This window comes from Equus caballus, chromosome 21 (genome assembly GCF_041296265.1).
Source record: "Equus caballus isolate H_3958 breed thoroughbred chromosome 21, TB-T2T, whole genome shotgun sequence".
NCBI lineage: Eukaryota > Metazoa > Chordata > Mammalia > Perissodactyla > Equidae > Equus > Equus caballus.
Window position 1 is genome coordinate 23,347,973 of NC_091704.1, and position 14,585 is coordinate 23,362,557.

Below are 14,585 nucleotides of genomic sequence, written 5' to 3' on the forward strand. Positions count from 1 at the left end.
AAGCAAATTATTTCCACGGAGAGAGAGCACACAGGAAGTGTATCGAGAACATTTCTGTCATCTGGGTATCTTATTTTTCCAGACAGTTAGTAAAATATGGCCATGTGATTTTTCTTTGACTTACAAAGACTGCCTGGAAGTCAAAGATGACCACCTTTGGTGACTGACAGGTCTCAGGAAGGTGAAAGGAGCTGAGTGTAATCTGTGAACAATATGAACATCAAAGAATATAAGTGTATATGTTATAAATTCATTAATATATGAATCAAAGGAAAACAGAAAAAATGAAGAAGTGAGTAACAGGTGCTGAGTCTGTTCAGGAAATAAAAGGACTGTCGGCTCAGCAAAGTGTAGTAGTCATGGTTCAGCTCATCCCTGAAACTCTGTGTAGGCCAGGTTAGGCTGCGCCAGCTGTAGCAGTTCAAGCTTGCTCTTGTATTATTCAGTCAATTTTGCAAGAAGATAAAGAGTTAAAATCAGTCAGCCTTTTCCATTTCCTTTTGCAGCCCTTCCCCCAACAATCAAGCTATCAGAACAGCAAAATAAAACCGAAACAGTCTCTCAATAAGAACACTTTATGAGTTTCCTCTCTGTCATTATTCTTTTTCAGCTGAGCAATCTTTTTCTGACAACAGAGTATTTATCTTCTTTGCAATGCCTGGATCCGTGGTCTTATGCCATCCACTGTAGTAATAATTTAGCTCGATAAAAGGAATAGAGAATGTACATTTTGAAAGTCAATTTGTAATTTTTGCATTTTTAAACTACTTTTCATCATCCCCCAAATCCATTTCAGATGCAATAAAAGATTAACTAATATAATATCAAAATTTGGAAGTCAGAATAAAATATAATTTAACAGATATAAAGATTGTGAAGAGATATTTTTATAATTATAAGCTTAGAAACAATAAATAAAATAATAAAAGAAAATATTGACAGATTTGAGTGTCTACAAATAATAACATTTGCACATAAAACCCAAAATGTTGCAGTCTTTATTTCATAGAGAGCTCTTGGAGGAGAATGCCATTTCCGTGTTATCATCAGATCTTCTGTTTCTGCTCTCATCATGCTATAAAGACGTTTTATAATAAATTCTGAAAAAGTCCTTGGTGTCTGTCAAAATAAATGAACAAATTGTAATACATCATAAATCATAGAAGACTGAAAGATTGAGAAAAAACCCACTAAGCTTTACAAAGGTAAACGAGCACATGCCATGAATAGTTAAATTCTTATGAGAAGAAATCCATGGATTCAATAAACATATTGGAAAAACTTTCAACTTCATTAGTGAACAAAGAAGTGCAAATCAATCAGTGAGATGTACTTTTTTTCTATTGAATGAGAAAAGATATAATAATTATACACATTGCTGGTGAGGATAAAAAATAGTGGGCACTATGGTACATTCTAGTGGCTGTACAAATTGCTTCAATATTTTTGGACCCTATGTTGGGTCCAAAATGTTGGAGCCACTATAGATCAAGAGCTATAAAAATGTCTGCTTCTGCTTTCTGCCAAGATGGCAGACTAGCCTGGGTTGCAGGACCCTACCCTCAAAAGCAATTCTGAGTAACTGTAGAAGTAAGAGCGAGGTATGGATTCCAGAAACCAGCACCACCACCAATAATAATCAGTGAAAAATCCCTGGGAAGACTGAAGCCTGTCCTAAAAGAGGTCCTAAAAGAGGGGGGTGCATGGTTCAGCCTGGAGTTGAGGGCGTGAGACAATGGGAGGATAGGTTGGAATAAAGCTATTTAAGTTTTACTCTTTCCTCTCTTTTGGGTTGCTTTGACATAATCATTATCTGCTCTTTCGCCTCTGACACTGGCAACCTGGGGACAAAATCAGGGCAGCCTTTTAAGTCCTGCTGGGTTAAGGCATTAATGAAAGCAGGTCAATGTCAGTCTTTTAGTATTTTTCTTCCAAACCCTTATGGCTATGGTTTCCACCTAGTCTATTCCCAATGCCACCCTTCCCTAAGTTTCAAGGTAAAGCCTTGGTGTAGCAGCAGGCAATCAGTAGTAGTTCTATTGTGCCTGAGACTCTCCACCCTTGGCTCATCTTTTCTCCTGCCCCTAAACACTCCTGGACTGACATAGACTAGGGCCTGACTTTAGATGTTCACTGGTGCACATTATTAGAGAGATTAGCTGATACCCCAGGAGAACATGAGCCCAAAGTCCAAAATAACTAACAGATGAAGAAAGACCACAAACTGGACAATATTTACCATCTGAGTCAGAAATATTAGGACAGAAACCCTGAGAATTTAAAATAAGCATTGGAGGGCTGGCCCCGTGGCCGAGTGGTTAAGTTCGCGCGCTCCGCTGCAGGCGGCCCAGTGTTTCGTTGGTTCGAATCCTGGGCGCGGACATGACACCGCTCATCAAACCACGCTGAGGCAGCGTCCCACATGCCACAACTAGAAGGACCCACAACAAAGAATATACAACTATGTACCGGGGGGCTTTGGGGAGAAAAAGGAAAAAATAAAATCTTTAAAAATAAATAAATAAAATAAAATAAGCATTGGATAGAGATAGTTAAGGAACAAGATAGCAAAGTGGAAAATCAGAAGAACCCTCCTAGAAAGCAGCAAGAAATAAGAAAGAAAGAAAACATAAAAGGAAACACTAAGAAATTTAGAAGGTCAGGGCCAATATCCAGGAAATGAGAAACCTAAAAGAAAAGAATAATAAAAATGAAGAGGAGGAAATATTTAAAGAAGTAATTTTGGATAATTTCCAAGAATTAAAAAAAAAATGATGAAATACTTCAGATGAAAAAAGAGAAATAAAGAAATGTCCAGACATGATATTGAAGAATATCAAAGACAAAGAGAAAATCTATAAAAGCTTTCAGAGAGAAAGAACAAATCATCAGAAAGTAATAAAAATCATATTCACATCAGATTTCTCATCAGCAACATGAGATGCAAAATGGCAATAAAGTAACATATTTGAAGTATTAAAAGAAAAAGAATTTCAAAACTAGAATTTTATATCCGGCCAAATTTTCAATCAAATTGGAAAATCTAATAAAAATGTTCTCATGCACACATACTTCAGAAGGTATACCATGCAAAGACTCTTGTTGAAAACACTTGTGGAGAAAGAAAAAAGTCTAGAATCCATGGCAAGAGATATGAAAAGTATGAGTGGTCAAATAACTTGTTACAGTCTATCATTTTTTATTATTAAAAGCCAGGACTAAAGAAAATGAAAAATATTATATCCATAATTAACAAAAGATAAAATTCTAGATGTTATTAACATGACAAGTGGGGGATGAGATGGGGAGTACTACAAGGAGATGAGAGTGTATTAAATTACTTTTCTTGTTAGTATTAAGTTATAGATACTAATTAATTTAAGAAATCAACAGGTATAAGTAAACTTGAGTATAGGTATGAAGTTAAAGACAGCCACCAATAGAAACAATATATGTAACATATAAATATTAGATGAAGGAAAATCATTCAAACTCCCTAATGGAAACAACAAATGAGAAAAAAGAAACAGAAAGAAGGGATAGTTAATAGTAGAATGAAATAAGTTGATAGAAACAAGCTACTTTGTCTCTTTGCAAATGTATATCCAACTCAGTTTACTGTGACTCCCATTATTTTCAAATTACATATTCAAATCTTTCTTTACTTGCGGATACACTGTCTTTTCTTCCCACTAGTTCTCAAAGCAATTCCTGGAAGATGTATGCAGAAGAATTTTGCATTTTACTACCGCATATAGGAGACTCTTCAAAATTCATATGGTGAAAACGGAAGGGTGACAGTCTCTGGCTTCTGGCTGATTGTCAGTCATTCTTATCTTTTCTGTATGCAGATCTTCAGTAAAGACAAGAGCAATATTTCAAAAGTTTGTCTCTTGTCTTTTTTCCCACAACGTAGGCCACAATGGAAAATTCAATACATTCCAAAGGGTTAATGTTATACATATTACATGAAAACAAAAAGATAGTTGGGTCCAGCCTGGTGGTGTAGTGGTTAAGGTTGTATGCTCTGCTCTGGCAGTTCAGGGTTTTAGGGATCAGATCCCAGGTGCGGACCTACAAACTGCTCATCAAGCCATGCTGTTGCAGCATCCCATGTACAAAATAGAAGAAGATTGGCACAGATATTGGCTTAGGGCCAATCTTCCTCACCTAAATAAATAAAATAATTGTGAAATTGATATGATACAGGAAGCACAAACAACAAAAGAAAAAAATAGATAAATTGGACTTCATCAAAATTAAAAAGTTTTAGTCATCAAAGGACATTATCAAGAAAGCAAAAGACAACCTATAGAATGGGAGAAAATAGTTGCAAATTGTATATGTAAGAGTCTAGTATCTGGAATATAAAAAGGACTCTTACAACTCAACAACAAAAGTATATTAACAACCAAATTTAAGAATGAGCAAAGGACTTGAATAGACATTTCTCCAAAGAAGAAATATGAATGGCCAATAAGCACATGAAAAGATGCTCAACATCATTAGTCGTTAGGGAAATGCAAATCAAACCACAATAAAATACCACTTCATGTGCACTGGGATGGCTATAACAACAACAAAAGAACAGAAAATAACAAGTGATGACAAGGGTGTGAAGAAATTGGACCACTTGTACTTTTCTGGTGAGCATGTAAAATGATACAACTTTGTGAAAAACAGGTTGATGATTCCTCAAAAAGTTAAACATAGAATTATCACATGACTCAGCAATTCCGCTACTAGGTCTGTATCCCAAAGAACTGGAAACATGTTGAAACAAATACGTGTACATGAATGTTCATTGCAGCACTGTTTATAATAGCTAAAAAAGCAGAAACAAGCCAAATGTCCATCAATGAATGAATGATAAACAACATATGGTATGTACATACAATGAAGTATTATTCAGCTGTAAAAAGGAATGGAGTACTCATACATGCTACAATGTGGATGAACCTCAAAAACATCATGATAAGTGAAAGGAGCCAGACCCAGAAGATCACATGTTGTGTGATTTCATTTATATGAAATATCTAGAATAGGTAAACCCTTAGAGGCAAAAAGCAGATTGGTAGTTGCCAGGGGCTGGAAGGGGGAAGATGGGGAGTGACGGCTTAAGGGATGAGAAAGTGCTTTGGAACTTGATAGAGGTGGTGGTTGTACAATACCGTGAAAGTCTTAAGTGTAACTGAATTGCACACTTTTGAAAGGTTGATTTTATATTATGTGAATTTCACCTCCACAAAAAATAAATGAAAAAAATTGAACTCAAGAGGTAGGAAAAAAAGAGCAATAGAGTATACTGAAAGAGAAAAAAAATAAAAATAAAGGAAGATCTAGAGAATAATAGTAAAATAGAGAAGATTAATAAAAATTTAAACAAGATGAGAGAAAAACAAAATACAGAATGAAAACAGAGGACTCCTGCTTTTAAGATGTAGTAAGATCAGATTTATTCTCCCACCTGAAACAACTAAAGAACCAGACAAAATGTATAAAAAATAGTTTTCAGACATTGGACATCAAGTAGAACACTAATCTAAATACCAGAAAAATAGTGATCTTTGACATAAGGTTAAGAAACAAGGTAAACCATATGATTGCCCCATCTTACTGCCTGAAGAATGTTTCTAAGCTGTGATTGGCAACCTAAGGTGGCCCCAATAAACCCTGCTTCCTGGTATTCACAAATTTTTATAATCCTCTTTTCTTGAGTGTGGTCTGGACCTTGTAACTCCTAATGGATTGAATACGGCATAAGTGATGGAGTTTTAGTTCTGAGGTTAGGTTAGGGACTGTGGCTTCTGTCTTGCTCACGCTCTCTTGCTCACGCTAATGGAAGCCAGATGCCCTGTAGTGAACAGCCCGATGGAGAGGCCCAGTGGCCAATACCTGTGGGAAGCGTCTGGCCAAAAACTAGTGAGGAACTGGGACCCTAAGTCCAATAGCCTGTGAGGAATTGACTTCTGCCAACAGCTATGTGAATGAACTCAGAAGAGGATCCTCACAGTTGAGCCTTCAGAGAAGACCACAGCCCATGCCAACACATTGATTGGAGACTTATGCAAGATCCTGAAGTAGAGGACCCACATAAGCCATGCCTAGATTCCTGACCAGCAGAAACTGTGAAATCATAAATGTTTCTTGTTTTAAGATATGGTTGAGATAATTTGTTATGCAGCAGTACATAACTAATACACAGTTGAGAACTGATACTGAGTTGATATGATGGAGCTGGGAGTCCAGGAAAACCAAAATAACCAGAGTTTTCAGGACAGAGTACTGGAGAGAAGAGAACTGTACAGAGAGAAAGATTGGCAGAGGGTCCACCTTGAGTCTGCAGCTTCTTTATGATCAGCACATGAGGCAAAGAACCAATGGAAAGGAGCAGAGGGACCAATATCCAGAGCTCACAAGGGCTAAGAATAGTTCATTTCTTCAGGGTAGGAAAAAATCTCATTTCATGAGACATCAGAAGAATACTCAGAAAAGTATTATCTCAGTAGTAAAAAACAAAATTTGCCCTAGACTAAAGTTAAAAAGCAAAGTCGCATGATGATCAAACTGTTTCTAAGTATCTGCTTTCCAGAATAAAGCTTAAGATTATTTATAGGAATATAAAAATACCCAGCATCCAGCAAAGTAAAATTACAATATTTGGCATCCAATTAAAAATTACCAGTCATGCAAAAAAGCAGGAAAATGAGATCCATGAGGAGAAAAGTAGAGACAGACCTAGAAAGGATATAGATAATAGAATTGGTAAACAAAGACATTAAAAATCTTTATTGTCACTATATTCTTTATGTTCAAGAAAGTAGAGGAAAGACTGAGCATAGTAAGTAGAGACATGAAAGGCTCAAATCACACTTCTAGAGATTAGAATCACAATGTCTGAGAGGAAAAACGTCCTGGATTTGGATATTGAAAATGAGAAGATTAGGGAACTTGAAGACGTAGAAACAAAAGTCTGGTAGGCAGAATAAAGGTGCACACAATCCTAATCTCTGAAAGCTGTGAATGAGTATGATTCATTGCAAAGGAAATTAAGGTCACAGACGGAATTAAGGTCGCTAATCAACTGACCTTAAAATAGGGAGATTATCCTGGATTATCCAGGTGGGCCCAGTGTAATTACAAGGGTCCTTGAAAGTGGAAGAGAGAGGCAGAATAGGAAGTCAGAATGATGCAAATATTTCCACTTCTTCCTCCAGCCATTCACATGGTAGGATTGTGCTTCCCTGCTATGTTAGTTTTCTGTTGCTGCTGTAGCAGATGGCCACAAATTTAGTGGTTTCAAACAACTCACGCTTATGATTTTACAGTTCTGTAGGTCGGATGTCTGACACAGGTGTCACTGGACTAAAATCAAGGTATCAGCAGGGCCGCATTCCTTCTGGATGCTCTAGAGAAGAAACCAGTTCGTTGTATTTTCCAGCTTCTAGAGACCGCCCTTTTTCCTTGACTCACATGCCCCTTCCTCCAGCTTCATATCCAGCAATGGCAGGTCCTTGATTATGCTGACTGCCAGACATTTCCATTTTTGATTAGTAAGTAATCTGTGAGGTCCTATTTTAGCCCTGATTTTTCTCATCAACGTCTTTCACCCAATAGTTTTAGAATTGACTGAGGATACTTGTCTCAAACAATGATTACACTGAGATTTGCAAATTGTTGATTTCCTCCTTCTATCTTCTTTCCTCCTTCTTCTTATTAGCTGCGTTCTTTTGCAAAGAAGAGCTTTCCTCCTTTCAAGTGTAATTTTGGACTTTGGGATGTTATAATCAGTTGATATCATTATTCCTTTTAATGCTTAAATTGTTCCAAATTTGATAAGTGGAAGTCCCTATAAGTCATCTCCTACATCCCTGTGACATGACCCAATTAATTTTTGAGCACTTCTTTGGTTTGTGAGACAGCAAGATGTCCCAGGCTCACCTTGAACTTTCCCTGTCCCTGACCTGGAATCAGCATTTTCCAGGATGTGCTATTCCTTTTAATGGGCAATGGTATTTAGAAACTCATCTGGGCATAGATGTATCTTTAGCGATGAAATTTTAGGCATTGCTATCAGTTTTTTACAAAGAACCGTTTGGAGTAGTCATGCCCTTATGAAAGCTTCTTCAATCACACTGTGTATAACACTGTATATAACATTGTTCCTCAAAGGCATAAGGCTGGTATGTGAACCAGATACCTTCCTGGAGCTTCAGAGAGCTGGATGGGACTGAGAAGGGCAATTAGAGCAGAATCTACCATTTTATTTCAACCTCAATGCCTGAAAACAAAACAACTTTGGGAAAAAGTTGTTTTTTTCCCCTGACTTTTCTACCCCATCTGGATCATTGAACAGACATAGTCCAAAGCTAAAGCTTCTTCCAGATGTCTTCTGTTTTTCCTGATTTACTCCATCCGCAAAATTCACTCTACTCTAAGGTGAATTGAGCAACAGTCTTATTTGTTCAAGGGCCTTATTAGTCTCCAGGCCTCAGGCTATGCCAGAATAAACTTCCCCCTGCCCTTAACAGGAGAACATGGAATACTCAGTTACTGAATGGAGATGTGTGTGGTTTGTGTAAATTCTGTGTACCATAAATATCAATGTATCTATCATACCCAATTTAGTTTTCTAGGTTAGACTTTCTTGCTCCAGCCATGCTGAGTAGACAATAGGTAACAAGACTCCTGTGATCCTGTCTAGAGTTCACTGGTCTAGAGAAAGTCACCTCACCCAATCAGATTCCTTTTCTCAAGGATTTGAACCAAGAGACCTAGAGGGAGGTTTCAGTCATTAGTGATCTAATGTGGAGCGGAGCCAATGGCCATATATAAGGTGAGGAAGTAAAGAAAGATGGCTGAGAGACTATGACAATTGCACTAGACTGTAGAAAGAATTAGGGAGGAAGGAGACCACACCATCTCTAAGAAATAGAGAGCTTCTGATATTCCAGCTCCCTGGGACATTGCCTGTCCTCAGACTCTGTGAAGTCTCTGTGTCCTTGAAATTAACTTTTTTCTTTAGTAGACTTAATCGGATTGTCCTTTGCAACTGGCAATCTTAGCTTTAATACCATGCAGTATAATTGTGCACATCCTTCTTTGTTATAGGGAACCATTGTGTTTTGGGTTATTTTATTTGCAGTTATCAAATGAATAGGGCATTGCCAAATATTTACTTAGAAAATAACTACTATGTAACATATTAAATGAATACAACATCTACTTCTGTTACAAGAGCAATAAAATTTTTGTGACTCTGTGCCTCTCTGGCTAAGATTTGGATCAATCAATCTACAAGCAATTCAACCAATCAGAACCCAGCAATGCCTTGATACCATGTAGGCCTCACACATGCGTTAGTTATGTTCTCCATCAGAATTTGGTAGCTCAACTGTAGTAGTACCTATTGTGGAACCAAGCAACACTCATAAGTTAAGAACAGTAAACACTTATGGCTGGTGAGTTGCAATAAAATAAAAATATGAAATATGATAAAAATATGAAGGGGGTAGAAATTTTGAGTTAAGTTAGGGAAGGAAAATAATGCAAAAGAAAACTGCAGAATGCAGTTCAGTGTATGTTTGATCTTCTCCTGGGTCTGGCCAGCTCCAGAGCTGCCTCAGTCAGCTCCAGATCTGTAACTTGGCTGGTAAGTTCTGCTGTGAGGTGTTAGACATTGTAGTAGATGCTCTTGTTGCCTCCACCCCTTTGCTCTTCACCAGGCCGGTGCGCCCATGCCCCAGCTGCTTTACACGTTAGTTGGTAACAGCTCCCAGGTGCACTTTTCTCCTGAAAACCGCCCTCTGCCAACTATAGCCACCTCGCCTGGAAATGGTTGGAAGGTTACACCCTTCCCTCACGGGTGACCCACAGTCAATGTCTGACTGATATGTGGGTACAACAGTCTGGCACCATGTCTAGACTTAGGATATTTCCGTGGTGTTATTCTTGCTCCAGAGTTCGCTGTGGGACCAAGTTCTGGCTAGATTTTGACTGCACTGACATCTTTGCGTAGCTTTTTCCCTGGCTGCATCCTGCTTTCTTCATTCCTCTACAGGTTCCCCATGAGGGCATTCTCTCAATGAAACACTTGTCCAGTAACGTCCACCCCAATTTTATTTCTAGGGAATCCAACTTAAGACAGTCATCTAACATTTAATCCAACCAAGTAGAGATGGTCTTCCACTCTGCTACTGTCTACAGAATTGCTAGTTCATCACGGGAGGGATAACTATCTGGGCTGATCCTTTCATAGTCAATTACAGTCTTCCTCCGTGAGGTTTCCTCTCCGTCTCATCATGTATGTTTACCATTTAGCACCTGGCACCAGAGTTGTCTTAATGTCTTTGTTTAGGGAAATGCCATGATGCACTGTTTGAGGGTGGAAGAAGAGACCCCATGGGACTGTATTTAAAGAGGGTAATGAAACAAAAAGATAGATACATTGATCGACATAAGAATAAACACAGATTTTATTCTGGGGTGAGTCTAGAAAGGTAGAGGATTCAGGGAAGAGAATGAGAGAGAGATTTGTCAATAAGACAGGAGAAGGAAGAAAATTCCTAACAGTGGAGTAGCCAGAAGACGTTTAAGACCAAGAACATCGAATACACAACGGAAAGTTATTTTGTTATGAAGTAAACTCCCTGTAACTCTAAATCTTCAGTATAAGTTTAATTTACCAGAACAACCTTGTGGGCTGGTGCTGGAGGCAATAAAAAGTCAGGGAAGTAAAAATGCCAGTCTCATAGTCACCCCTTTGCTGACACCCACAGTGAGTAGCAACATCCTTTCAAAGCGGCAATAGGCCAAGTCTCCTGGCAGCAGCTAGCACGAAAGCGATTGATGGCCTGTGGGGACACCAACAGAGCTGAGAGAAGCAGCTGTGGCATGAAACTGACTAAGGACAGGTACGAGACAAACCCTCCTTTCTCCCAAATAAACTAGAAGAAAATGACTTAGCTGCAGGGAGAGAAGGGCTGGCATCTGAATCATAGACACACACGCACACACCCCCGCCCCCCAATCGGTACCTAACTATTGTGAACTCACGGTCTTTAATGAAAGTCTGGCAAAGTGGAACACAAAGCATTTAAATTTGTAACGTGGTTACATAACCTTTACATGACTTTTTTTTCTTTGTCTTTTTCCAGAATAGTCAACATCAGAGCCTATTAGTGCTGTCCTTGGGAAGACTAAGTGCTTTTAGAAAGTGTACCTTGGAATAAACAAAAGACAAGCACAATCTGGTAACTAAAAATGGTTTCCTAAGAGAAAAGACATGTACCTGTTTGTTCCCCGTCCTCCAGATCCTACTGATTTTTCCGTCTGATCTCAGACCCCACTTTCAGAAGCATCTCCTGACCTGTTCCCAATTAGAAACAATTTCTTCCTCCTTTGAGCCCTCTGCAACTTGTAGTTTGAAGAGTTCTTAACTTAATATTAAATTTTGCTATGTTTCATAGTGTTATATCTAATCAGGACTCCTCTTGGGACATATAAATTAAGACAGAGACATTTAACTGGCAGAATTTCAAGAGTTTTACTGGCCACAAGGAATTTTTCACATCAAGAAAGTCAGTCTATGTGCCAGGCCAAGCCTAATTCAGAGAAAGGAGCTCATAATGACTTTATAAGCTTCGAAAATACAAGAACAACAGTTAATGCTTGTATAGCACTTGCCACGTCCAAGTTCTTTGCTTGTGTTAACTAACTTAGTTTTCATTGCGATCCTTGGAGATGAGTCTCGCTCTTATCCTTATTTTACAGATGAGACAACTGAAACACAAAGATGCTACCTAGCTTGTCTAAGGAAGCAGCAGAGCCAAGACTGAACCCAAGCACTCTGGCCTTAACTGGTGAGCCACACTGCCTGTCGTATAATTTTTAAAATCCTGGTTCACAAATTCCTTTCTTCTCTTAACAAAACACCATGACCACTCACATGACAAAGGTGAGGAGGGTAGATAAAAGGGAATAGGATCAGGAAAATGTATTTTCTTTCCCTCTGTCCTGGGAAGTCCCTGAATCTGTAAATCCTTGAACTCTTGGTAAAAACCAAACAAACAAAAACCACCAGAAGTTGCTTCCGGAGAACTATGTGGTGGCAGCATGAGAACTGACATCAACTCACAGTCTTCTTATTTTCCCAATTTTCTGTAATTTTCCTCTTTTCATCTGTTATTTTCGTGAAGATGTTATTTCAGTAAAACCAAAGTTCTTTGGTGCTTTCACTAATGTCATCAAGAGCCCTGTGAGAAGCGGCCTTCTTTGGTGCAAATTCATATTCTTCTGGATACCAGCATCTGCACGGTTCTTTAACAGTGCTCACATCACTTATTCTCTAACGAAGATGTTTTACAAACTGGAGCATGTATTTTTCAAGAAACTTCTTATCTGCATGAATTGAATTTCCTGCAAGTGGACAGAGCACCAGAAGTGCCTGCTATTGTACAAAGGAGAGAAATTCATAGTCTGCCTGCTACAATGTCATTGTACTCTCCCTCACTGCTTTGGTTAGACCAGACTTACATGATGCTTCTTGCGCTAATCTGACATGATGTCCAGTAATTTGTCTGGCTGTTTTATAATCAGTGTAGGACCTTCAGCTAAAATGTTGAGATCAGAGTCAGTTATCAGACAGGCCATCTCAATTATCTGGTCCTCCACAATGTCCAATCCTATCATCACTGGGTCCACTCAGACCATCTGCTGAGCCATGCTCTCTCCCGTCACCATTTTTTAAAAAATACAACTAAAGAACATTTGTTTGTTTTTCACTAAGACTTTATCTTGAGGACATAATTAATCTGTGTCACTACTGCCCACCCCAACTTGAAGAAGGGTTAGTACAGTGAACGTCATGAAGCAGATATGAACAATTTGAAGGACTGGAACCAAAATTAACTGACAAAGAACAACTTCCATCTAAACCATCAGAAAAAGTTTTAAGTTATAGAAAAAAAGGGGGTTATGGGAGTTTCAGATTAAACAAGATTCTTGCATTTCACCTAATACATTAGATCCTGGCTTGAGTGTACCAAAATGGAAACAGGTCTACTATAATACAGAACTTCCACTACTGCATGCTGTACACACCTGTGTTCCAAGCCCACCCCCATCGCCTTAAGGCTTCACACTCAACAATTTTCCAGCCTGTTGGGCCTGCTAATGAAGGAGCATGTAGACCTTCTCTTCAACGTGGTCTTTGTTATAAGGCTGGTATGTCTGGGTTTCTGGGTTTTATGCTTTTTAACATAAAATTTGTGCTTTCAGAAATACTAAAGGATCTGGGCCTTTGTTATACATCTTGTCACCTCACATCAACCTTCAAATCTGAGCAAAGCGTTTAAGTTACAGCTGAAAATTCTCTTCAGTTGCATAAGCTTTTATAAGAGTGCATGTGGACATCCTCATCAGGGAACGAGGTGTTGAAATATCAAACACAACATCTCAATTCAAAAGTTTATGATCTTTGAATACGATCTCATACATGAGATAAGTAAAATACAAGATGTATGGAGTTGAGAGCCAAAATTACTGATGCAGGCAAACAGTGCTTATAGGATTTCCAAAAGATGGAGAGATCAATGTGGGCTGAGGTAGTTGACGGAAGGTTTCATGTGGTTGTTGAGACGAGGGAACCCTGAAAAGAGAGTAATTGGGCAGGAGGTCGGCAGGGTGATACAGCGGAGAACAAGAGCCAGTGCTGTGGGGGAAGTGATGTGTGCTATCTGGGGAACATTGAAGACATCCGCTTGCCTGCATTGAGTTGAAGCAGAGAGAGCTAGAATTGAACCAATCAGGCAGGAAGAGCTTTCCTTCCACATCGTGAAATATGACATTGGGATAATTTTGATCGTAAGGATATCTTAGTACAGAGGCTCCTGGGGACACACAAGTCTCGATTTATGCAAAGTAGACCTTAGAAGAAGTGTTGCATAGCACGCACCAATAAAGTGTAGCCATGAGAAAGAATTCTGCGTGGTGTGGGACTACGAAGTGGTTTGAAGGGAGGAAGATTATCTCAAAGGGAGAACAAGGCACGCAAGCTCAAGCAGAGAAAGGTTTATACTCTTCCTGCGGATTTTCATGGCATCAGTGCAGGTTGCTTTGGTTGCTTCATTCCACCTCCTCTGCTTTCTCCCCAACCCCATTTTCCTCCCTTCCTCCTTTGCATTCTGATCATGCCTAGAAGGGGTCCGGAAAGTCTAGAACTGTATTTGGAGAGCCACTCACGCCAGATTTGTGACTAGTCGTGCGTGGTTCATTGGACTTCATGTTTATGTCAAAATGCTGAAGCTGCAGGTGCTGATATGGAAGAGACATAAACGTGTATTAAAGAGTTTTCAACTAGGGCCAAATTTGAGTTGCTATGATAATATAGAGTCTAAATAAACATTATGGGAGCAGAGAGTCTGTGTATTCTCTTAACAGAGGTTGAAACAGATCAATTCACTGAACAGCAACTTATCAAAAGATCAGTTTGCTGAAAAACCCCTTGCTGAGCACCAGTTAGTCAAATCGTGATTTGACTAGCAATTAGCTGATTGACTAATTTATCAAAAGACCTATTTACCCAC

At 38.8% G+C, this 14,585-nt stretch overlaps 1 protein-coding gene and 1 pseudogene across 1 annotated transcript in view; one reads left to right on the forward strand and one right to left on the reverse strand.

The window, feature by feature from the left end:
- Positions 1-12,833, forward strand: part of SREK1IP1 (SREK1 interacting protein 1) — a 121,712-nt gene extending 108,879 nt beyond the window's left edge. Inside the window, exons 5-6 of the mRNA XM_070246209.1 lie at positions 11,157-11,252; positions 11,773-12,833. Of these exons, the coding sequence (XP_070102310.1) occupies positions 11,157-11,181 (25 nt within the window). The 3' untranslated portion in view covers positions 11,182-11,252; positions 11,773-12,833. The remainder of the gene's footprint in view (positions 1-11,156; positions 11,253-11,772) is intronic.
- LOC138919781 (oligoribonuclease, mitochondrial-like) lies at positions 12,128-12,741 on the reverse strand (annotated as a pseudogene).
- Positions 12,834-14,585: the final 1,752 nt, after the last annotated feature.